Below are 25,820 nucleotides of genomic sequence, written 5' to 3' on the forward strand. Positions count from 1 at the left end.
TTAGGAATGCGACAAAAACAAAAGAAATCTCCATGAATTCAATGCTTCATGGGGTGTGTAATTGATATAAAATAATATTTGTTTTGAGTGAACTACCCCTTTAAGTGCAGACATTGTGTATTGGCTTTCACAATCCCTATAGCTTTGATGGCATTATACGGACGAGGGGGAGACCTGATTAATCCCGCGTGGGGGGAGTTCAGTTTCAGCTTCACCCAGCTGATGGCTGCTCAGATAGTCACGACGAGCGGCTCGGGAGGGAGCAGTTAGGGGTCAAGTGTCTTGCTCAGGGACACTTCAACACGTAAGACGTGAGCGGGCCTGCAGGACAGGTGAACCGATGACCTTCTGATTAACAGATGGCCTGAGTCTACCCATTCAAAATACCAGTGGTAGAGCACAACCACACTATCAGTGGTGGAACAATGACTCTCAAGTAAAAGTAGCAATCCCACAATTAAAACATTACTCTCTTGCAAGTAAAAGGCTTGTATTTAAATGTTTAATTGGTTAATGTATGTTTTGAAATAATTACCTAAATCTTTATTTCCAAAAATATATTTTTGGGCCTTTTTCTGCCTTAGTAGGGATGGACAGGAAACATGGGGAGAGAGAGAGGGGGAGAGACATGCAGCAAAGACCGTCGGGAATGGGACTCGAACCCGCGGTGCACTGTCAGGCTTTTTATGAGCCTAGGTGTGCCCGGACCTCGAGGCCAGGTCCGGGCCGACCTAAATCTAATAAGTAATAAATCATAACTAAAGTTTTCAAATATCTGTAGTGGAGTCAAAAGTGCAATATTTGCCTTTAAGATGTAGTGGAGTAGAAGTATAAATATTGAAAAATGGACTTACTCAGGTAAAGATAAAGTAGCTCAAAATTGCACTTGACCACTTAAACCCCAGAGAACTGGACTTTTTTCCGGTCTACACCAAATCTCTTCGCCAAAAATAGCAGACACATTGTGAGCTTGTAGATCGGCTATTTTTGGCTAATGTTCCCCTAGAACAGGGGTTTTCAACAGGTCGTCCGTGGAGGTATTGCATGTGGTCCCTGACCATGCATTTAATAGGTAATGTAGAATTGTCTTTTTTTTTAACGGAACAGTGCACTAAATGCCCTGGTGACCTACAGTATGATGACACGTCAATGTTGTCAGTTACTGGGAAGTCGGAGGTCAAGAAATTCCACAGAAAAGGGAATTAGAATCTCAAGAAGGGGAAGTTTACCGGATTGCCTGATAGTCATCATTATTCGTATTTAAAAAAATATATAAACAGCATTCCCTTCTGTTTTCTAAGTTGTTGTACTTTATTGTGTCCTTTTACTATTTGTATTCTGTTGCCTTGAAATAGCACTTTGGTTGGCTTCTGTCATTTTAAATGTGCTTTATAAGTAAACTTTGAGTTGAGTTGAAGTGTGCCTGAAATGTGTGTGAAATGTGCCCATGTAATCGCATGTGCCTGCTCACTCAGATACAAATCAGTATATCAGTTAACATGACTTTAATGGAAGACTGGATAAAGTAAGCTCTGAAATCTGAACCACTAGCATATTTCTGTTAAATAATGCCTGGGCTTCATATTATTTGTTGCACGTAGTATCGCGCAACAAATTAAATCAAGCCATTACAGGGGTTAAATGACTTATTTTCTATCAATTACACACCCCATGAAGCCTTGAATTCATAAAGATTTTGTTGTTTTTGGGGTTCCAAGTGGTTCAGTACAGCACTTGAGTAACTTACTCTTCACCACTGCACACTACAGAATCAGAATCAGAATCAGGTTTATTGTCACATCGCAGGTTTACAAGCAGGGACGTGAACAGATAGACTCTAGGTGGTGCTAGAGCTCCTGCCCTTTGCCCTCTTGACCAGAAGTGCCCTTTTGAAAAAACATCCTCAGAGTTACTACAGGGGGTCCTCAGAGTTACTACAGGGGGTCCGCCAATTCTTTATGTGATATGATTTTTCTTTTTACCATAACCATTCGAAACCTAGCATCCCTTTTCTGAGGAGAACTTTAGCCAAAAATAGCCGATCTACAAGCCCTCAACGCCTCGCGCTGCGAGGCGTTGTGGGCTTGTAGATCGGCTATTTTTGGCAAAGAAGTATAGGTGTAGAGGGAAAAAAGAGCAGACCAAGTAAACAAAAAAGTATAATTTACTTGAGCACCTGCCCCTCAAAATGTCTGTGCACGCCACTGTTTACAAGGTAAAAAAGTGGGTGAAATTGGCTTTCGTACATCGTTCCCAGTAGTACAGTACAGTACAGTACATCTGAGCAGGTTTATGGCTGTTACTACGTTCCTCAGAGCAACAGGGGAGCAGAGAGGGAGCTAGAGAAGTTTGGAAAGCGAGGAACAAGAGTTGCTCTAATTTCAGCCTTTAGCACAGCGATCCTAATTCAAAGTAAATATTATCTTCCTATGCGGACCGCTGCACGTGTGTGTCTTTCCCACGAAGGCAGATTTTGAAATGTTTCCCCCAAACATGCCAACCGCTCCGCTGCGCCGCATGATCTATCATGTCCATTAACCCATTGAGACCGGGAACGCATCTGTGTCATTTTTAAGATTTTGTTCTATTCAAAAATAGCAGATCTACAAGCTTTTTATTTTATTTTTGAGAAATTGTGAAAATGTGTGCAAATCTTTGAATATATATCTTTTTTTAAAGCCAACATTTTTACTCAAATCTTTGCTTCTAGGGTGGTCCCTGGAACAACATATTTTGAGGGGGGTCCGCGAGGGGGGGGGTCGTCTGCGACCAAATACCTATCATTTTGGGGGTCCTTAATTGACATGAAAAAGGTTTGAGAACCACTGATATTATAGCAACATGAAGTTTAAAAAAAAAAACTTTATTCATGATTTTTTTATTAAATAGCAGATCTACAAGCTCATATGGCAGCACTCGGTGTCGCCATATGAGCTTGTATATCTGCTATTTTTTGAATAGCCAAAAGAAAAAAATAACACATATGTGTTCCCGGTCTTAATGGGTTAAATTATCACCCAGAGTGTGGAGAGAGTTCCAGTTCTCACTGTTCACCGTGTGTGTGAGAGAGAGAGAGAGAGAGAGAGATAGTTTTTCACTTTAGTGTTTTACATTTAGTTTTAGTTTTCCAAGTATTGTAAGTTAAGCCTTCATTTTATAGAAGCTGGAAAAGGTACTGTAGGATGAAAGAATGCTGGACATCCGCTATGATGGGGGGAATACTTAAAACAGAGATGATTTTCTTACTTCTTTTTTTTCCATTTAGTTCTAGTTTAGTTCTTCATTGAGAGTTAAACCTACATACAGTAGGCTACATTGGCTATTTGAAAATGGCGATCTACAAGCTCACAACGCGTCACATTCGCGACGCGTTGTGAGCTTAAGCATAAGCAGACATGGCAACACTGATAACAGTCGTGGAAAAAGTACTCAGATATTTTACTGAAGTAAAATTATCAATACTGCAATGTAGAAATACTACATTAGGGCACACTCCCACCAAAACATGGTCGGCTGCTGTTAAACGCAGGTTGTGTGCGGCCACAGTTTTTTGCAGCCAGCGGATTCTTAAAAAACGCAGTGACGCACCTGTCACTCACTTTCAGGACCCTCCCCGTAGCCCGCACGCGTGATAGTGATATACAGCTTCATCCTGCCAAGACCCGCCCCAGACCCGGAAAAGTTGCGCTGTGATTGGCCAGTGGTCACTTTGAGTGACAGTTGGGGCAAACGCAGTCCCCACTATCGGTACATAACTCGGACGGCGCTTAGTCGACTAGCAGGCCATCGGCCGGTCGTCGCGGGCACTCGCGCCTGGAGGCGCTCGGGCGCGACTTCCTCGGCCTCAAGGTCTGCTGCGTCGGCGCACCTCCTTCATGGTCCAAAACTACGAGACCACAGAGACCACACGCCATGAGACCACATGCAATACTAGGGTTTTGGTCTGTATTAGACTGTAAATGCCCCCACCGTCCCTTCTGGGGGCGGAGTCCTTGTTTTCTCGTTTTTGTATTCAGCCAATCACAGGGCGGCAGGGCTGGGTTTGGTCGAATGAAGCTGTACAACAATATTACACAGCCCGCACAGCCTTCTGCCTTGAGCACCATGGTGCTTCCACACATTTACATTGACAAAGCATTGGCAGATTCCGCAGTACTGAACATTTTAATTATTTCAGTAAAGTAAAAATATCTAAAAATAGAATTGTTCTTAAGTACAGTACTTGAGTAAATATACTTAGTTACTTTACACCACTGACTGACAATAACAACCCCTATTTTTGCTATGGTTCTAGGAGTGCTGCAGGTGCTGTTCTCTGGGGCTGCAGTACCGCGCTGAAGGACACGGCTGTGAGGCTCACCCCCGCCTGGACCTCCAGTGCAGACGCGCGTTTCTGGGCTGTTGCCAGGCAGAGGAGGAGAAGGAGGAGGAGGGGACCACCGCAGGAGGAGACGTCTGGCGCACGGTGAGGGAGAAGCCCTCCCTGGACCCCACCGCCCTGCCAAAGAAAGGTTACAGCACTGTCCAACAACACGCACGTAAACACATGTTACAACTTCAGGCATTTTAGCAGACGCTCTTAATCCAGAGCAATTTACAGTAAGCTAGGTAAACACGAGGTAATACCTCAATTGCATAGAAGTGGTAATCTAGTATCATAGGTAAACCAAGAACCAAGAATCATCAGTCCAATCAATATTGAAACTGTGCAAACTATCAGTGGTGGAAAAAGCATTCACATTTGTTACAGTGTTTGTAAAAGTATCAATACTGCAATGTAGAAATACTCTGTAACAAGTAAAAGTCCGGAATTCAAAATTTACTTGAGTAAAAGTACAAAAGTATTGGTATCAAAATGTATGAAAATCTTTTGAAAAAAGAAGATCTACAAGCTCACAATGCGTTGCACCGCGACACATTGTGAGCTTGTAGATCTGCTTTTTTCAAACGGCCGAAATGTATATAGGGGCTGAAGTGGGTGATCTATGTTTTGTAATAATTATCAAAATAGTAAGTAACTAGTAACTAGAGTTTTCAAATAATTGTAGTGGAGTAACAGCACAATATTTGCCTCCGAGATGTAGTGGAGTAGAAGTAAAAGTATTGGAAATACTCAAGTAAAGTATACAAATACCTCAAAATTGAGTACATGTACTTAGTTACTTTACACCACTGATAAGTAATAAGTTGAGCTCCTGGAGCTCACAGGCAGCCACTTAAGGGCGGCTATTATGGGTGTGATATGGTCTCGTTTCTTCGTATTAGTAAGCAATCTATAGCAGCCGTGTTCTGTATCAGTTGCAGGGCGGGATGTGACTTTCTTGCTATAAGGCCGGAGTAGAGGGAGTTGCAGTAATCAAGGCGTGACGATGTGAGGGCATGAATGACCTTTTTGAGGTCAGGGGGGCTGACACGAATGACTTGATTTTCGGCAATGTTCCTCAACTGAAAGTAACAGGATAACATGGCGACTGTTGTTGTTACTTGTCTGTTAAAAGAGAGGTCGGGGTAAAAAATCACACCCAGATTACGGGCTGCAGGTGTGACAAACTGTTTTGTTATTTTTGCTTTGTTGTCTGTTGTTAAAAACAACCGTTTATCACCGTTTACCTGGAAAATTGTCCTCAAAATGTGTATTTCTCAAATTCGACTAAACTTGTGGGGACAAGTTGGCCTTCACAGGTGTAGTAATACAAGCATGTACGCACGCGCATGCGCACACACACACACACACACACACACACACACACACACACACACACACACACACACACACACACACACACACACACACACACACACACACACACACACACACACACACACACACACACACACACACCTGACACACACCTGACACACACACACACACTCACAACTCGGTGCACAGCTAATGTAGCGAAAGCATTGTGCACAGCCCGGCTCCCTGCCAGGACACTCCACAAGAGAGACGTTTCAAAGAGCAGTAATGAAATACACACCACTGCACTGCCAGAGCAAAGCACAGATTTACACAAAAGACGTTCCCTTTACTTTACTCTGGCTGCTTAAAGGGAGGCATTCATTGTAGCGAGGTCTCCCAACTATGACGAAAAAAAAGAGAGAAAAAAAAAGAGAAAAGAGATGGTGCACTTCAATGCCCTGCCAGAACAACGTATCGTATACAGTGCGATATCCTAGTTATAATACTAATACCCTATAGTTCACCCATCTCACAAGATACAATATACAGTAATACTCTAATTCAGAGGTTCTCAAACTATGGGTCGGCACCCCAAGTAGGGTTGCGGGAAGGTGACAGTGGGGGGTCGCCACATTGACAACTGAAAAAATAAAAGTATATCGTTCCCATTCAGAGTGTTTTATTACAGTACCAAGTACCGTATACCTGGGGGCGACAGAGCTTTTGCTTTTGCTGCCCCAAACCCTGTGGAATGCACTCCCTCAAAACTCTCAGAGATGCCCCCCACCCTCCAATCCTTCAAAACCCGCCCTCAAAACCCACCTCCTCAATATCGCTATAATAGGCTCTATGCACAGCAGCCATATTATCACTTCTTTCACAGGTGTTACCAATGATACTAATGAAGGCTCTTTTTCATTTAGTGTAGCACAGTGGTTTCCACGACCCCCACAACTCTGAGTGTGTACAAATGGAACCAAATGGACCCTTACGGGTCCATTTGGTTCCATTTGTACACTCTCAGAGTTACACACCTGTAAGGGGCCATTTGGAAGCCCATGACTAAGGAATAAAACCCAACTGTAGACCTACTGGTGTGTTTCCAGTGAGCCAACATGCACAATATCAGCACCCTGACTCTGTTTGACCAAGAATGGAACAGAGCCTTCATTAGTATCATTGGTAACACCTGTGAATGTCTTCAGAATATGGCTGCTGTGAATAGAGCCTATATTAGCTGGGGAATAATCCCCCCCCCCTCTTTTTCTTCTTTCCACTGTTTTTATTGATTTTATTCCTTAGTCTTAGTGTTTTGTCCCCCTAATAAAATAGTTTTTATTTGTTGTTTTCTCATGCCCCCCATGTAAAGCGTCTTTGGGTACTTTGCGCTATATACATTCGAGATAATATTATTATTATTACTTGTTTTTGAAAAGCATAGCCTGTGAAGGCTTTTTCTTTTGTTTTTGTCTTTCATTAAGGCTCTGGCAACATATAGGATGAAATGTGTATGGAAACCCTTTTTCCGTAGCTTTTAAACTACTTTGATAAAACACAACATCAGCAGGAATCTCACAGTGTTGTAAATGCATTCTAAAACATATTCCTATTCAAGGCTACCAATGCTCTATTTTCTAAAGTTTTATTTCAACTTTGACATTGCAGATTACACTATAAATCAAGTGTGGCGTCGCCAAAAACCTTTGCTCACAAAATGGTTTTCAACCTTTGTGGGCAGTGGTTTTCAACCTTTTCAGGCCTCGACCCCCCCCCCAAAAAAACAAACATATTTGAACTGTGGACCCCCCCACCCTGACAAGCACTTTGTAGGAGTTGAGGCATTACATTTAGTTTGACTCCTTTGCACAGATAAATATTGTGAAAACAGCACGTGGTAACAGTAAGACATTAAAGCTAAAAGCATAACACAACAAGGTCCTGGGGGCCTTGTTTCCATTGTGTATCCAATTCATCAACATAGCATACAATAACACATGTCATCAACAAATATAAACACTATATGTATACGTGAGAGTACGTGGGAAAATGATGTTTATACCTCCCCTTGTGGTCTCATGATAGGTGTTTTAGTGTTACACATCCGTTAATCCACGCATCTGTGTCATTTTAGATGTCTTTGGCTATTTAAAAATAGGAGATATACAATTATACTTGTAGATCTGCTATTTTTTTTTAAAATCATGTTTTTTTTAGAATATATATATTTTTTAAAGCGAACATTTTAACTCAAATCTTTGCTTCTGGGGATTGTACAAATGTCTTGCAAATCCTATGTTGCTCTAATATCAGTGGTCCTCAAACTTTTTTCCATGTCAAGAACCACCAAAATGATATGTATTTGGTCTCGGACCCCCATGTAAAAATATTTTTGTTCCAGGGACCCCCACCAGAAGCACAAGATTTGAGTTGCAAATGTTTGCTTTAAAAAATATCTATATTCAAAGATTTGCACACATTTTCACAATTATTTTTCAAAAATAGCAGATCTACAAGCTCATATGAGCTTGTAGATCTGCTATTTTTGAATAGCCCAAAGAAATCTTAAAATGACACAGATGCGTTCCCGGTCTTAATGGGTCAATGGGTGTTGTCAGGGCATTCCACGTGTTGTTGGCAGAGCAGTTAGAGTTGAGAACTTTCCCATTGTTTCGTTCTAAATCCGGTGGGTTTTGTCTCATCATGCAGTGTCCGACAGCCCGTTCCCTAAGGAGGCCTTCTCCATCGGGGAGGAGGAGGGCGAGGAGGAGGAAAAGGAGAGGGAGAACGCGGTGGTGCAGATCCCTCAGGAGGTGGAGGACATGGATGAGTGTCTGCTCTACCAGGGCTCGCTGTGCCACCACCGGTGCATCAACACCGTCGGGTCCTTCCACTGCCAATGCTTCCCAGGGTACTCTCTGCAGGAGGACGGCCTCACATGTGCCTCAGGTACAGTACCATCTACTGGTCCTCAAATAGTGGGCTCGGGGACCCAATTTTTATGGGTGGCGAGTAAATTCCCCTTAATTTTCTTGTTTCCTACATTTTGTTTTTAATTATTATTTCAAAAATAAAGTTGTTTTTTTTTCAAAAATAATTTTCATAAATGAATAATAATAAAAATATTTCTAAGAAATGTCAATTATTATAAATTATTAAAAAAAAAGTAGTGAAAATAGTAGATCTACAAGCTCGCAACACGCCGCGATGGGTCTCGAGCTAAAAAGTTTGGGATCACTATCTGCCTAACTCTACACTGCTGATTCACCGTGCATTATTATTGCCAATGTCCTAAGCCTATCAGAATACTTGTCGTATTCCAAGATCATATCTGCCTACGTCATCTCCTTGACTTAGGCAGATAGTGATTTTGGAATGTAAACAAGTATTCTGATAGGCTGTTTGTTGCCAATAATGCACGGTGAATCAGCAGTGTTAGGACAGCAGAGATAAGCACAAGTTGGCCATAATATGACTTAGGAAATGATACTATGAGTCTTATGATTTACTCAAGTACTGGACCGCTTAAACCCTATACTTAAAGGAGGAGTTCACCCAAAAAATGACTTATTTTCTATCAATTACACACCCCATGAAGCCTTGATTTCATGGATTTATTTTTGTTTTGGTGGCATTCCTAAGACAATAATTTGATGACCGTGTGTATTTCCAGTAGGAGACACAAATAATCTACTTTGTGTCTCCTACCGGATACATAAGACGGTAGGAGACGGGAATCAAATTATTAGTTTAGGAATAAGACAAAAACAAAAAATAATCCATGGATTCAAGGCGTCATAGATTGATAGAAAATAAGTCATTTTTTGGGTGAACTCCTCCTTTAATTGACCGGTGTCCCTCAGGGATCTATGCTAGTTACTGTTTTCACAATACACTACATTATCTTTGCTGAAAATAGCAGATATTATACTATACTGTAGGCTCTATGCACAGCAGCCACATTGTGAAGACATTCACAGGTGTTGCCAATGCTACTAATGAAGGCTCTGTTCCAGTCTTGGTCAAACAGAGTCAGGGTGCTGATATTGTGCATGTTGGTTCACTGGAAACACTCTGCTACACCAGTGGGTCTCAAAGTTGGGGTCCAGGGACCCTCATGGGCTTCCAAATGTCCCCTTACGGGTGTGTAACTCTGAGAGTGTACAAATGGAACCAAATGGACCCGTAAGGGTCCATTTGGTTCCATTTGTACACTCTCAGAGTTATGGGGGTCGTGGAAACCACTGTGCTACACTAAATGGAACAGAGCCTTCATTAGTATCATTGGTAACACCTGTGAAGGAAGTGATAATATGGCTGCTGTGCATAGAGCCTATTGGGGTTCTGGCACTGAAAATACTTTCAGATGGGAGTTTTGTTTACAGGTGCAGTTTTACAATAATGCTAAAAGGATAACACAAAAGGCCCCGTGGGCTTGTTTCCATCGTGGTCCTATGTATTCAATTCATCAATACATGATGTATAACGACATTCAATACTATGCAAGAAATCGTCGAAGCAGTAAAAAAGTATGTTTACAGAAAAACAGTGGGGGCGTAATTTCTGTTGGCACGCCAGAAGACTTGTCTAGTTCCCGCAGCCAAATACAAATCAATTTGGGTGTCCTTGAATTGAAAAGGTCTGAGAACCACTGGTTTATATACTATAGCTGTGTAGTCTCACACACAGCCAGATAATCAGAGATCTCTGCCAACCGATGCGTCTGGGGAAATCTAAACTCAAATTACAATTACAATTTATAATGCAGGCATTTAGCTCTTATCCAGAGCGTCTTAACAATGCGAGATCAGAATAGCAGAGTGAGCATGAACCCTAGTCAACAAACAATGAGGTAAATACTCACATACTAAGTAGAGTGCCGAGAGAAAAATGTAGTGTCTCAAAGAAACTAGGGTACAAGGTAAACTAAACAGTGAACCTAGCCTTTTGTGCAAACAACATTATCTAAACAACATTCTTTAACATTTGTGGTCGAGACAAAAACAAATCTTAGGTAACAAAAACAAGAACAAGTGGCCAAGATATCTGCGCAGTAAGTAGATTCAATTCATGTTTTTTTTAGGACAGCAGAGAAAACCAGCGCTAACAAACGCACGCCCACTGCTTTTTAAATCCAAACCTGATACTGTCCCAATATGAAGTATGGCCTATAAAGTCTTGGCATTAGTTGGTTCTGTGAAGTTTTCATTTTCTGAACTTGTTCCACCCATGCAGTTTTAGCCCATTAATTGAATTTTGATGTCACCAGACATTATCAGTAGGCAGAGATCTCTCATCGTCTGGCTCCATGTTTATACTAATTGTGTGGCCGCTGTTTAAAACACAACTTAGGTGCTGTAAGTGATATTTTTTTGTTAACCCATTAAGACCTGAAGCTGATTCGACAAATGTCTTCTAAATCCTAACAGTATTCTGAAAAACGTATGTTTCTATATCAGTGGTGCTCAACCTTTTTCATGTGAAGGACCCCCAAAATGATATGTATTTGGCCGCCGACCCCATCTCAAAATATGTTGCTCCAGGGACCCCCCAGAACCAAAGATTTGAGTTAAAAATGTTCGCTTTAAAACAATATATATTCAAAGATTTGCACACATTTTCACAAATTTTCGAAAATAGCAGATCTACAAGCTTGTAGCGCCAAGGACCCCCAAATCAATATGTATTTGGCCACGGACCCCCATCTGAATTTTTTTTGTATAACATCCAATCAGGAGAGAGAACTCATACAGGATACAGGATAAACTGAACTGAAATTGGAATTGATGAAACAAAATGTAAATGTATTTAATGTTTACTAAAGAGCTGGAGAGATCAGAATACAGAGCTTTTACCATTTTTGTTTTTGTTTCAACCAAAACATATAATTGACTGCACCATTGTGCACCCTTGGAGTTACAAATGGATAAATTATCGCTTGATTTATTTTCAGTCTGCCTTTTTCGCGTTGCCAGCCTGTCCGTGTCACCTCTCTTAAGCAGCATCCCTCCATAGATGCAGACAGTTTGCAATACACGTTTGATTTAAAGCTTTTCTCTTGGCCATTTTGTACTTTTCCACCTTTTTTATCCAATCCTCGGCGGCACTCCAAATCATCGGCGTCCTGACAGGAAGGCCCCATTTGTCTTTATTTGTCCACATATTCACACTATATTATTTTCCCTGGGTTGTGCGTTATGACAGCTAGTTCCTTCCTGTCTGCCAAGCCCCTCCAACTGACTAATAATAGTTCTCCTAATCACACACAAGCATTCGTTTCCTGGACTGACACAGAGAGATGCTGCGTACACATGCGCTCAGTCAATCTGCTGGAAGTCAATAAGCAATTGAAGAAACGCTTTATTTGTTTGGCACAATTTCAAGATAAAAGTTTTGGGACGTGCTGAATACTTTATGGTTGGCCATCTGCTCAGATGAAGAAGGCAAGGCAACGCGATGAAAGTTTGCTTGTAAAGCACATTTCAACAACAAGGGAATTCAAAGTTGCTTTACGTGAAACTTTATCATGTTTAATTGGTATCTTACAGTGATGGAAAAAGTACTCACATTTTTAAAGTATCAATACTGCAAGGTTAGAAATACTCTGTTACAAGTAAAAGTCCGGAATTCAAAATTGACTTGAGTAAAAGTACAAAAGTAGTTGTATCAAAATGCACTTAAAGTACCAAAAGTAGAAAGTACTCATCATGCATGAATGTCCTCTTCCACAAGTTGTCAAATGTATACAAATCTTTTGAGCAGATCTACAAGCTCACAATGCGATGCACCAATTTTCAAATGGCCGAAATGTATATAGGGCTGAAGAGTTTTGTGATAATAATCTAAATCTTGAAAAGTAACTAGTAACCAAAGTTTTCAAATAATTGTAGTGGAGTAAAAGTACAATATTTGCCTCTCTGAGATGTAGTGGAGTAGAAGTAAAAGTACTGAAAATGGAAAATGCTCCAGTAAAGTAAAAAATCCTCAAAATTCTATTTAAGTACAGTACTTGAGTAAATGCACCGATCTGTAAATGTACCGATCTACAAGCCCACAAAGACGTGTTGTGTGACCTTGTAGATCGGCTGTTTTCGACGCACGACACCTCACCGGCGCGCAAACAAGTAGAAATCCAGGTCTTAATCCACGGTAGCTTTCACCAAAACACAAGCCTCAAGTCTCGACAGGATTGTAATGTCAGAGAGAGCTCTCCAGCAAATTACAGTGAGGGATGAGAGTCACTAATAAAAGCAAAATGTTTGTCTGCGGGCCATGTGTGTTTTCCTGTTCCACCTTAAACTCCATATCGCAACTCTCAATCTGTGGCTGCTTTGGCCTCGTACCTGCAGATTAAAAAGCATTCGCCCAAGGATTTTAACCCATTCAATCCGGGAACGCATCTGTGTCATTTTTTTGATTTCTTTGGGCTATTCAAAAATAGCAGATATACAAGCTCGTAGCGCGGCACCGAGTGCCGCGCTACGAGCTTGTAGATCTGCTATTTTTTTTTAATCTTGAAAATGTGTGCAAATCTTTGAATATATTGTTGTTCAAAGCGAACATTTGTAACTCAAATCTTTGCTTCTGGGGGATTCTACAAATGTTTTCTAAATCATTTTTTTGAAAAAGAAAACGTGTTGCTATATCATAATCAAGGGTTCTCAAACTTTTTCATGTCAAGGACCACCCAAAATGATATGTATTTGGACCCCCATCTCAAATTATTTTGTTCCAGGGACCCCCCAGAAGCAACGATTTCAGTTACAAACGTTCACTTTAAAAAAAAAATATATATATATTCAAAGATTTGCACAAATCTTCACTATTTTTGAAAAAAATAGCGTGAGCTTGTAGATCTGCTATTTTTTGAATAACCCAAAGAAATCTAAAAAAGACGTTCCCGGTCTTAATGGGTTAAAAAGCACACGCCATTTGCCCAAGGTTTAAACTAGCTCTAAAGCAGACTGAAGAAGAGGAGGGGGGAGTCAAATGTCCTTGATTACAGTGCAATTAGCTCTGTGATGAGTTTATTTGTGTGTGTGTGTGTGTGTGTGTGTGTGTGTGTGTGTGTGTGTGTGTGTGTGTGTGTGTGTGTGTGTGTGTGTGTGTGTGTGTGTGTGTGTGTGTGTGTGTGTGTGTGTGTGTGTGTGTGTGTGTGTGTGTGTGTGTGTTTTCTTCCCCGTAGAGTCGGCGGATGAGGAGAACAGACTGAGAGAGGATGACAGGGCTACCGTCGAACCCACCGCACTTCCTCCCGCCCCCCCGACAACAACCACGCCTGCTGTCTCTCCTCCGGACCCCTGTGAAGGTGAGACCAAAAAAATTACCCCCGAAAGCACAGATATCTCACTCTAGGAAATGACACCGGTAAAAAGGGAAAGTCAACCATTAGAATACCACTTTAGTGAAACGTCTTGAAGCATACTGATATTACCTGTACTTACATATAAGTACCCTTATGTGGCTCCGTCTTAAACATGAATGAATTGCATTTTTTATAGCGTTTTTTCCAAGTGCTCAAAGCGCTTTACAATGGTTCATTCATTCATACGGGGGGGGGGGGGGGGGGGGCATTGGTAGGGCTGTCACGATTACACATTTAGTTACTTTATACTTAAAAATAAACATTAATAGTGGAAATAGCCGATCTATAAGATGCGACGCGTTTTGAGCTTATAGATCGGCTATTTCCACTATTTTTAAATATATGACATTTTTTAACATGGAATTGTTTATGACGATTATGCAAAAATAATTGCTATTATATAAAATAATTGCAATTAGACGCTTATGTAATACTTGTGACAGGCCTAGGCATTGGGGAGGTGACGCGGCGAACAGTCGACGCCAGCGTCCTCACTTTTCCCACATTCACATCACCAATGGTGGCCGGCTAGCGCCGACCGACTCATTGGAGGCGATGTAGGGTTCAGTGTGTTACCCATGGACACTTCGACACTAACTCTGGGGGAGCCCGGAATCGAACCGGGAAACTCGCGGTTCCCATCCGGCCGCTCTACCGGCCACTAGTCTACCGCTGAGCCACTGCCGCCCATGAAAGTCTTCAAATGAACAAATGTAATTGCGATGACTTTGCATGGATTTTGAGAATGCTGAAATGTCATTCCCTCATGGCAGACAAAGACAACATGTCAGCCCTTCAGGATTTCTCCTCACTATGCGAGTATCTCTCAGATATGTATTATTATTGTTATCATTATTATTAGATACTAGGGGGATGCCCGCTGGGCAGTGGTGTAAAGTAACTAAGTACATTTACTTAAGTACTGCACTTAAGTACAATTTTGAGGTATTTGTACTGTACTTGAGTCTTTCCAATTTCCATCGGATCCTAATCCAAAAGTTAGATTTTGATTAATATTACAAAACATACATTAACCACTTCAGCCTTATACACATTTTGGCCATTTGAAAATAGCAAGCTCACAATGCTTCACAATGACATCATATTGGTAACATACAGGGACACAGGCAGGCAGGCAGGCAGGCAGGCAGGCAGGCAGGCAGACAGACAGACAGACAGACAGACAGACAGACAGACAGACAATTCTGGACAACCTCTGGTCTGAATGAATTTCCACTTGGCACAGCATACCCTTTGTTCCTCGGCAAACCAAGGGTTATTTTTATTTCTTATTTTTTTATATTGTTTAGACTGATGATAGGTTCTTGGTTTACCTATGATCCTAGATTACCGAGGCACTACAATGTCTCTATGCATTTACCTTGTGTTTACCTTGCTTATGGCAAATCGCTCTGGATTAAGAACGTCTGCTAAATGCCTAAACTGTACACCGTAAACTAAACTGACTCTCTCTCACACACACACACACACACACACACACACACACACACACACACACACACACACACACACACACACACACACACACACACACACACACACACACACACACACACACACACACACACACACACACACACACACACATTCTGTGCATTTATAGATAGATGTATATTATGTATTATTGTTATTATTATATGGCCATAGGACAGGTGATGATGATTGTTTGCTGCTAGTTGTAGTTATTACCAGGTGGAACACGCTGACAGCATTAATTAATTAACTTGCACACTATTTTCATTTTCAAAGGGGTTTCTTACATATACAGTAGGCTTAGAATGCCAAGGTAATGAGTAGTTTGAGGGGCATGGGGAAATATATAGCACACAGCTGGATCTATGAGGGTGGGGAGAGGGAAACAATTAACACTTTTATTCACACTTATATCCTAAAGCAGTGGTTCTCAAACTTTTTTATGTCAAGGAGCCCCAAATTATTATAAATATTTATTTGGCCGCGGACCCCCATTTGAAAAGGTTTTGTGCCAGGGACCCCCAGAAGATTTATTAACATAAGTTTTCCACAAAAAATCTCTTTGTGTTTGTTCAGCAACAGGAGTCTTCCCGTCTCTCAGGCTCTTTCGTAAACATCTGACATTTCAGCCAATTTCAGCCAATCAGGAGAGAGCACCCATTTATCAGCTGAAATGTTATAGTCTTCCAGTTCCAAATTATTGGTAATTTATTTGAGTCACTTCCAATCTCTCTTGTTGATCCTGTAGTGTATCCTGTATAATAATGTACTAAAGAGCCGGAGAGACCCCTGTTTCGGAACAAACACTCGATATTGCAGTGATTACTATCAGAATATAAAGCTATTCAACAGTTATTTTAACAAAGAATTATCACTCACCCTACCTTTAATCAGAGATTAGGCCGAGCATCTAAAGAGGCCATTTTTTTTCGTTTAGAAGAGAAGCTTAACATCCACTCTACTAAACACGATTACGTCAAACTGGGCCTTTTTCCTGGGCGGTAATTGTGTTGCAAATGTCATGTACTGTACTGTACAGGCCTGGAGATCTTATCAAAGATCTCTGTTCCAGGGATAACCAGTTGCTCACATGAGGTGTTCATATAAACATGTTGTACAGGGTCACTGGTTCACTGGTGGAAAAAGTACTCACATCTTTGTAAAAGTAGCGATACCACAATATAGACATACTTTGTTACACGTAAGAGGCCTGTTATTCAATGTTTTACTTGAGTAAAAGTACCAAAGTGCATAAATCTTAAAAACAAGCTCACATCACATCGCGAGGCATTGTGAGCTTGTAGATCGTCTATTTTTCGAACAGCCAGCCAAAGTATAAAATAGGGCTTAATTTGATTAATGTATGTTTTGTATTAATAATCTGCAATGTAACTTGGAACTAAAGTTTCAATTGCAGTGGAGTAGAAAGTACAACGCTTGCCTCTGACATGTTGTGGAGTAGAAGTATACTACTGGAGATACTCAAGTAAAGTAATGGAGATACTCAAGTAAAGTAAAAAAGTACCTAAAAATTGTGCGTACAGTACGTGATTAAATGCACTCGGTTACTTTTCCACGGCTGGTCACGTTCTGTTGTTTGGTTTCCATAGCTCCAGGGTGGGGTGCCGTCACTGTGGGCCACAATTAGGAAATTCAATACAACCAAGGTCAGGGGGTCAACCTGGAAACAGGAAATGAGGTAAAGGGGGGAGTGGGGGGGGGGATATAATAAATTAGTGTTTATCTGGCACGTGCAGCAGGGCCATAGATCTGTCCACGATGTCACATGTCACCCTTGTTGTTCTGTTGAGTTGTGCGCTACATTGTGTCGGTGGTGAGTGACTCCACACTTGACTACCACCTCTGCTTTTCTTTTTCTTTTTTTTAATAGAAAATGGCCCCTGTGTGCAACAGTGCACCCCTGTGGACGGAAGGCCGCACTGTTCCTGTTTCCCAGGGTTCTCTCAGATGGCCGACGGACAGACCTGTGCAGGTGAGGAACCCTAAACCAGTGGTTCTCAAACTTTTTCATCTCAAGGACCCCCCCAAAATGATATGTATTTGTCCGTGGACCGCCCCCCCATCTCAAAATATTTTGTTCCAGGGACCCCCCAGAAGCAAAGATTTGAGTCACAAATGTTAGCTTTAAAATATATATATATATAATATATTCAGATTTGCAAAGTTTTCAAGATGTTTCAAAAATAGCCAAAGTATGAAATATGGTTAAAGTGGTTCAAATGATTGTGACACTATAATTTTGCTGGGGACCCCCCTGGTATCCCTCCAAGGACCCCTGGACCCCCTAAACACCCAAACACAATAATAACACAGTTTGTATCGCTTACACGTTGAATGAAACACCAGAGTGCAAAATAGATTATTAGTTTAGCGTAGTATCCAATCCAGAGATGATCTTTTTTCTAGTCTAGCAGAGATTCCTGTAGGGCAGTGGTTCTCAAACTGGGTTCCAGGGACTCTCAGGGTTCCTTTAGGGGGGTCTAAATTGACCCTTACAGGTCTGTAACTCAGACAGTATACAAAAGGAACCAAATGGACCCTAACCCTATTTCTACCCTGTCTGAGAGTTAAAATACTGAGGATTTTTACAATGTAGTTTGGGGGTTACAGAGAAAATGAAAAAGAAAGAATTGTATCAAATTTCATTTTATTTATACTCGAAGGACATTGAGGTTGCCCTCATTTTCCGCGTCGTCGAGATACATCACGGTACAGTTTCATTTTCACATCAATATTCATATCAATGGTAAAACTAAACAAAACAGAAGCAAAACAAATACAGAAATGTTCCCTCATCGTGTACAACACACATTTAAAAGCAGTTGCAGACACTTGTGGGTATAGGTCTGCAATCAAATATTTAAATTAACCATATGTTATGGGGAAACAGATGTTAAACTTAAGCTGTGGGTCATTCCAAGTGGTTGAGGCACTAAAACAAAAGGCTATGTTTTCCCCAGTTCAGTCTTTACTTTAGGGACCTTTTAGCGTGAGCCAGCCACTGGAGTGTGTCCTATGTGTCACAGGATTCCAACGCAGCAGAGATTTAACATACAAATGGTGAAGTCCCATCAATTGCCTTAAAAAATAAACAGGTACCAGTGTTTGTTTCGCCTGTCGGGCCAAGGAAGGCCAACCCACTCTATCATACATACAGTAGAGGATGCAGTGATGAGTCCTATAATGTTCACCAGACACAGTGTATCAATCAAATGGGGGTCCGTGGCCTAGTGCATATCAAGCTGGGGGTCTTTGACATGATTTTCTTTTTGAAAACCACTGTCCCGTAGAGAATGTATATCTGTGATTCCTTTCTCTGTCTCTCTCTCTCTATCACTCTCTCTCTCTCTCTCGCTGGCTCTCGTCTTCAGTAGCTCCCTAGATCTCTAGTGGAGATACTGTCACGATGACCTTTAACTCTGATGACCCGCCCCGAGGGAGACGAAAAGCAGAGTTCTTCTCTCCCCATTCTTCTTCTCATATACGGGGGGGCTTACATCTCACTCTATATGGATTTTACAACGGCATACCATGGCGTGTGCTCTTCCTGTCCGTCACTCAAAGAATGGGATTTCTTATTCCTCCATTTTTTTTAAATAATTTCTTCTAATCATAAAACCCATTAGCCTCCCCTCCATCTTGCCCGAGTTGTCTGACTGAGGGTATATGTGTTTGATTTAAGTCATCTCCTCCGGTTCTGTGTTTTCCGGAGAGAGAGAGAGAGAGAGAGAGAGAGAGAGCGGTGCAACACATGCTGACAGGTTTCTCATTGTGTGGGTGTTTAATGCCCAGCGGTCTTAACCCCAATCCTTCTCCCCGCTGCCGACGTTATACGGCCTGCCTCTTCAAAGCTGTCTGCACTGGTGGAGAAAAATGTACTCCCATTCCTTACGTAACTAAAAAATCACACCCTGTGTGAAGGTAGCGGCGCCTTTGAATACATTATGTCATCGATATTTGTTTATAATGTGTTTATAGCCATGTGTCATGTGAAGCTTGACCAATCACTTTGTTGACGGGTCTGACCAATCAGAGCGTCGACGACAGATAAAGTTAAATTGAGGATCTAACTTTAAATAACTTACCTAGAAGGAGACTTTAGCCAAATAAAAATATATACAAAAAAAAACATGAGGAAATAAAAAATAAACCTTGACATCATAGTGATGTCATGAATAGTCCCCTTGCCTGACAAATCACAACCTTGACGGGCCTGACCAATCAGAACCTTGACGGGCCTGACCAATCAGAACCTTGACGGGCCTGACCAATCAGAACCTTAACGGACTCTTGGATTCTCGATCGTCTCTATCAAACCATTCTGTCATAACGGATGACTGGGTCCCGAACTCAGACTTTCTATACATTCACCCTTCATCTGTTCTTGTATCTTTCTCTTTCTATTCGTCATATTAACTTTAAATAACTTACCTAGACGGAGACTTTAGCCAAATGAATAATAAGATGAAGTCATTGTCATCGTTTATATAGACATCGAATTCTATATTCATGACATCATAGTGATGTCATGAATAGTGACCAATCACAACTTTGGCGCACCTGACCAATCAGAACGTTGACGCACCTGACCAATCAGAACGTTGACGCACCTGACCAATCAGAACGTTGGCGCACCTGACCAATCAGAACGTTGACGCAAAAGCCAGGCATAGAGGGCTAATATCCGCTCTATACACGAATCCACGGAGCGCTGCCCTGCGCGCAACCATTGCTGCGGTGTCAGACTCAGTCAGCTGCTCACGTTACTCTTTTACCTGCTTTTTACTAACTTTTACTAACACTAACTTTACAAAAATGTATAGAAAATTGGGACGAACCACCTACGTCAGGTGCCAGTAGGCTAGTTTATGGCTGCTCTGCTAACGTCAACAGATGGACAGAACCGCAGCAGCGGCTGACTGACACCGCAGCAATGATTGCGCCACCTACAGTGCAGCGCTCCGTGGATTTGTGTATACCTAAAGGTATAGAGCGGCTAGCGCCGCTAAAAACTAGCATTACTCAGAGTACCATAGGAAGGCCCGGACAGCTGGCGTAGCGGTCCGGGCACCAAGGCACCTGACAGCGCATCGCAGGTTCGAGCCCGGTCCCGACGAGCTTTGCTGCATGACTCTCCCCCTGTTTCCTGTCTGTCTCTACTGTACAACTATAAATAAAGCCCAAAAAGACCCAGCATTTTTTTTTACCATAGGAAAAGTACTCACATTTTTTTTTACTTCTTTGACAACAGCAGATCTACAAGCTCACAACTCCAAAAGAATCCTATTCTTTTAGTGACAGACACAAAGAGCACCGCTGGTATAGCGTTGTTAATCTATAGAGTGAGCCGTAAAGCCCGTAAAGAGCAGAAGCATAATAGCAGTGGAGTAAAAAGTGCAATATGAGTAACATAAAACACCTCAACATTTTACTTAAAGCTGCACTATGTAACTTTCCTCTTTTACCCCAGATTTGAACCCGGTTTCCTGTGCTGAAAATGTTGAAATTGTTGTTGTTGAAGACCCCCCCCCCTGTAATCTACAGTATCTTTTGTCTCTTTCTCTCCTTCCATGGCCCTCCGTTTCACAACACACCGCAGACATCGATGAGTGTTTGTCCAACCATACGTGCCAGCTGAACGAACGCTGTGTGAACAACGAAGGAAGCTACGCGTGTCAGAGACAGATCACCTGTCCTCCCGGGTACCAGGTGTACAACGATAAATGTGAAGGTAAAAAGGCCATTTTAACGCACTGCGCTGTCTGCTCACTTTTTATACACTGTGTTTTACTGATTTGGCAAATAGGCTCTATTCACAGCAGCCATATTATGAAGACATTCACAGGTGTTACCAATGATACTAATGAAGGCTCTGTTCCATTTAGTCTAGCACAGTGGTTTCCACGACCCCCATAGCTCTGAGAGTGTACAAATGGAACCAAATGGACCCTTACGGGTCCATTTGGTTCCATTTGTACACTCTCAGAGTTACACACCTGTAAGGGGCCATTTGGAAGCCCATGAGGGTCCCTGGACCCCAACTGTAGACCCACTGGTGTTTCCAGTGGGCCAACATGCACAATATCAGCACCCTGACTCTGTTTGACCAGAATGGAACGGAGCCTTCATTAGTATCATTGGTAACACCTGTGAATGTCTTCACAATGTGGCTGCTGTGAATAGAGCTTATTCCACACACCTGTCAAATTCCCCACACCTGCCATTTGATTACTTTAGTCGGTCCACTTTCCACAGTCAGTTTGCGTTCTTCAGACATTCTCCACACATTCTCCACAGACGTTTACCACTGTGCACAAGGACTTTCCACAACTGACAACACCCTTCCCGCCCCATATGCCCATATATGGGAATACCCATATATGGGCATATACCGATAACATCTGGGATCTCCATATATGGGGATAAAAGGGACACAGACAGACATACAGACATCTTCATATATTGGCACAAAAGGGACACAGTCAGACAGACGGTTAAAACGGGTGCTATGACAACGGGTATAACAGGTGCAAGAAAATCTTAGGATTTAGAACGTCGGTTTCAGAACAGTGGTTCTCAAAACTAGCAGATCTACAAGCTCACAACCGCGTCACTTCGTGACGCACTGAGAGCTTGTACATCTGCTTTTTCTTGAAAGTGTTTGACATTTTTTAAATAATTTTGCATTGTTTTTTAACACAAATCTTCTCTCCTGGGGGTCCTCTGGCACAAAACATTTTCAGAAGGGGGGGTCCGCGGCCAAATACTGTACATATAATTTTGGGGGTCCTAGGCGTTTGAGAACTACTCATTTAGAAGGCATTTGTAGAATCGGCCTCAGGTCTTTAATGGGTTCATTTGAGCGTATTCTGATTTTCTATATTCCGTTAACTCTTTAATAACTATTTTTTATAACGTGTGTTTCCTTTGCACTTTGTCTTAAAGCTCTCTGTGTTTTGTGTAAAGCAAATTGAATTGTCTTGTTGTTGAAATGTGCTACACAAACAAACCCGCCTTGCCTTGTTCTCGCCATAACTCCATATCAAAACATTAGGCACCAAAACACTCACACCCAGTGACAATAACTAGGTTGTAAATCCCACCAACAGTGCATTCGCACGCCGCAAACACACACACACACACACACACACACACACACACACACACACACGCACATCATTCACATGAACGGTCCACAAACACACGAGCACCCCCTGGAGGTTCACCGTTGCCAATGATAGCTCTTTTTCAATGCTTCACAGTGATTATATCATTTCTTTATTGAGCAGAATGAGCACACACACACACACACAGACAAGACAATGACATGTATTATCACTGTGGGAGACATGGCCGTTAGCAGCGTTTCAGCATGAAGAGCAAGCACTCTGACAGTGGTGGAAAAAATTACTCACATTTTCAATACCGCCATGTAAAAAATAATCTGTTACGAGTAAAAGCCCGGAATTCAAAATTTACTTCAGTAAAAAGTACAAAAGTATTGGTATCAAAATGTACTTAAAGTATCAAAAGGAAAAAGCACACATTGTGTAGAATGTCCCAATCCAAGTTTTCAAATGTATACACATCTTTTGAAAATAGCAGATCTACAAGCTCACAATGCGTCGCGATGCGACGCATTGCGAGCTTGTAGATCTGCTATTTTCAAAAGGCTGAATTGTATAAAGGGCTGAAGTGATTAGTAACTAGTAACTCGTTTTTGAATAAATAAATAAAAGTACAATATTTGGATCCGACATGTAGTGGAGTAGAAGTAAAAGTTTTGGAAATTAGAAATACTCAAGTAAAGTACAAAAAAAACTGTACTTAAGTAAATGTACTTTCCACCAATGATAGCTCTTTTTCAATGCTTCACAGTCCAGTGATTATATCATGTCTTTATTCAGCACAGACAGACAAGACAATGACATGTATTATCACTGTGGGAGACATGGCCGTTAGCAGCGTTTCAGCATGAAGAGCAAGCTCTCTGGCTCGTCTTTATGGAGATGGACGCCGGTATGACAAACCGTTGAGCGTTGAGTCATATATGTCCTAACAAAAAAAATGGCTGGGTTTCCGAGGCTATATATGTCCTTTATAAGCTGTTAGATTGTGGCCCTGGGTATACGGTAGGGCTTCATGTGAGCAGAGGAAGACAGAGACATCTAATAAGATGAGATGTTGTTAAAGTGCTGTTTACCACTGCAGTCAGTGGGCAGTGCAGCCTCGCTGCAAGGTGCCTCTGAACTTCAAAAAAATCATACTCGCACGGACAAAAGGCCAGGCGTTAACCCATTAAAACCAGGAGCGTGTCTGTGTAACCACTTAAAACCGTTATTTTATACGTTGGCTATTCAAAAAATAGCAGATCTACAAGCTGGTGACGCTATATATATATATATATATATATTTTTTAATTTGGTGCAAATCTTTGAATATATATATTTTTTTTTTAAGCATTTTTTTCTTCTCAAATATTTGCTTCTGGGGATTCTACAAATGTCTTCTAAATCCTAACTTTTCTTTTTTTTGTTGCTATAATATCAGTGGTTCTCAAACTTTTTCATGTCAAGGACCCCCAAAAATGATATGTATTTGTCCGCGGACCCCCCCATCTCAAAGTATTTTGTTACAGGGACCCCCAGAAGCAAAGATTTGAGTCAAAAATGTATATATATATTCAAAGCTTTTCTTTTTTTCTTTTTTCAAAAATAGCAGATCTACGAGCTCATAGCGCGGCACTCGGTGCCGCGCTATGAGCTCGTAGATCTGCTATTTTTGAAGAGCCAAAGAAATCATAAAATGACACAGATGCGTTCCCGGTCTTAATGGGTTTAAATGATGAAACAACACTTAGAGAAAAGTTTCTTTAACAGCTGCTTTCAGCCTCGGGCAATCAGGATACAAAGGCTGGATAATAAACAACTTTGTTGCCTCAGTGCCACACTATTCCCTATACAGTACGTACCACACTATTCCCTATACAGTACGTACCACACTATTCCCTATACAGTACGTACCGTATCGCCTGCTCAGACGCTGTTGTGTCTGACGGAACAAGGCAAGTCCCCCTGCGCTCAGAGCAATTCAATTCCCCTTCCCTTAGCATCAACACGGAGGGACATAACAGTGGTGGAAGAAGTACTCCGCAATACCCACCATATTAAAAATACTCTGTTACAAGCAAAAGGCCTGTGTTCAAAATGTTACTTGAGTAAAAGTACAAAAGTATTGGCATCAAAATATACTTTAAGTATCGAAAGTAAAAGTAATAAAACGTTTGAAAATAGCAGATCTACAAGCTCACAACACGTCGCGTTGTGACGCGTTGTGAGCTTGTAGATCGGCTATTTTCAAATAGCCTATGTATGAAATAGGGCTGAAGTGGTTAATGTATGTTTTATATTAGAATAATTTATATCTGCAAAGTATCTAAAGTTTGCAAATAATTGTAGTGGAGTAAAAGTACAATATTTTCCCCTGAGATGTAGTGGAGTAGAAGTAAAAGTATAGACAATTGGAAATACTCTAGTAAAGTAGAAAATACCTCAAAATTGTACTTAAGTACAGTACTTGAGTACATGTACTTGGTTACTTTACACCAATGTCTCACAGAACAAGGCAAAGTCCCACTGCGCTCCGAGCAACTCAATTCCCCTTCCCTTAGCATAAACACGGAGTGACTTTCCAAGGTACCCAAAAAAAAGGAATAGCTTGTCTTGTCAACTCGCGTTTTCGGGGGTGGGGTGCGGGGGGGGGGGGGTTCTTCAACCTCTGGCGTTTCTCGGAGAATCATCGAATTTCGGCCGCCCGCCGCCGCGCGGGAAGCCTCGCGAACCCTCTGACCTTCTCACCGTGCACCCTTTAGCCCGGCTTGTTCTTGCGATTCGTCCCGCGGCCAATTACCTTCCCATTGCTATGGCTGTGAGTGAGGTCACTGCCAATCTCTGGCACATTTATCCCCCTCTCTCTCTCTCTCTCTCTCTCTCCCTGGCTTGGCCCTCTGTCTCCATCTGTCTGGAGCTGTCAGGCCCTTCGCTCAGCCCCTGCTGCCGCGCGCCAGAGACGCTCAATCACTATCACCCTGCTCTGCCTTGTCTGTCTGCTATAGTCCTGCTGTTCTTCAGAGCCCACAGGGGAACGAACGTCAAGAGAGCCGCCGCGTTAGGGGGGGGGCAGTGATTCAACGTCCCAATGTTTTCATGTCCAAGGGGGGACCCCCGTCTGGAAAGATTTGGCGCCAGGGACAACCATATG

The 25,820-nt window shown here is 41.8% G+C and overlaps 1 protein-coding gene across 1 annotated transcript in view; it reads left to right on the forward strand.

Annotated features, from left to right (window-relative positions):
* Window positions 1-25,820, forward strand: part of LOC311054079 (fibulin-2-like) — a 78,439-nt gene that overhangs the window by 36,046 nt on the left and 16,573 nt on the right. The window contains exons 6-10 of the mRNA XM_084069959.1: window positions 4,295-4,511; window positions 8,390-8,629; window positions 13,866-13,988; window positions 17,431-17,532; window positions 21,160-21,291. Coding sequence (XP_083926085.1) covers window positions 4,295-4,511; window positions 8,390-8,629; window positions 13,866-13,988; window positions 17,431-17,532; window positions 21,160-21,291 — 814 coding nt within the window. The remainder of the gene's footprint in view (window positions 1-4,294; window positions 4,512-8,389; window positions 8,630-13,865; window positions 13,989-17,430; window positions 17,533-21,159; window positions 21,292-25,820) is intronic.

The sequence above is a fragment of the Gymnoscopelus microlampas genome (assembly GCF_963454915.1).
Source record: "Gymnoscopelus microlampas genome assembly, chromosome: 10".
Classification (NCBI taxonomy): Eukaryota; Metazoa; Chordata; class Actinopteri; order Myctophiformes; family Myctophidae; genus Gymnoscopelus; species Gymnoscopelus microlampas.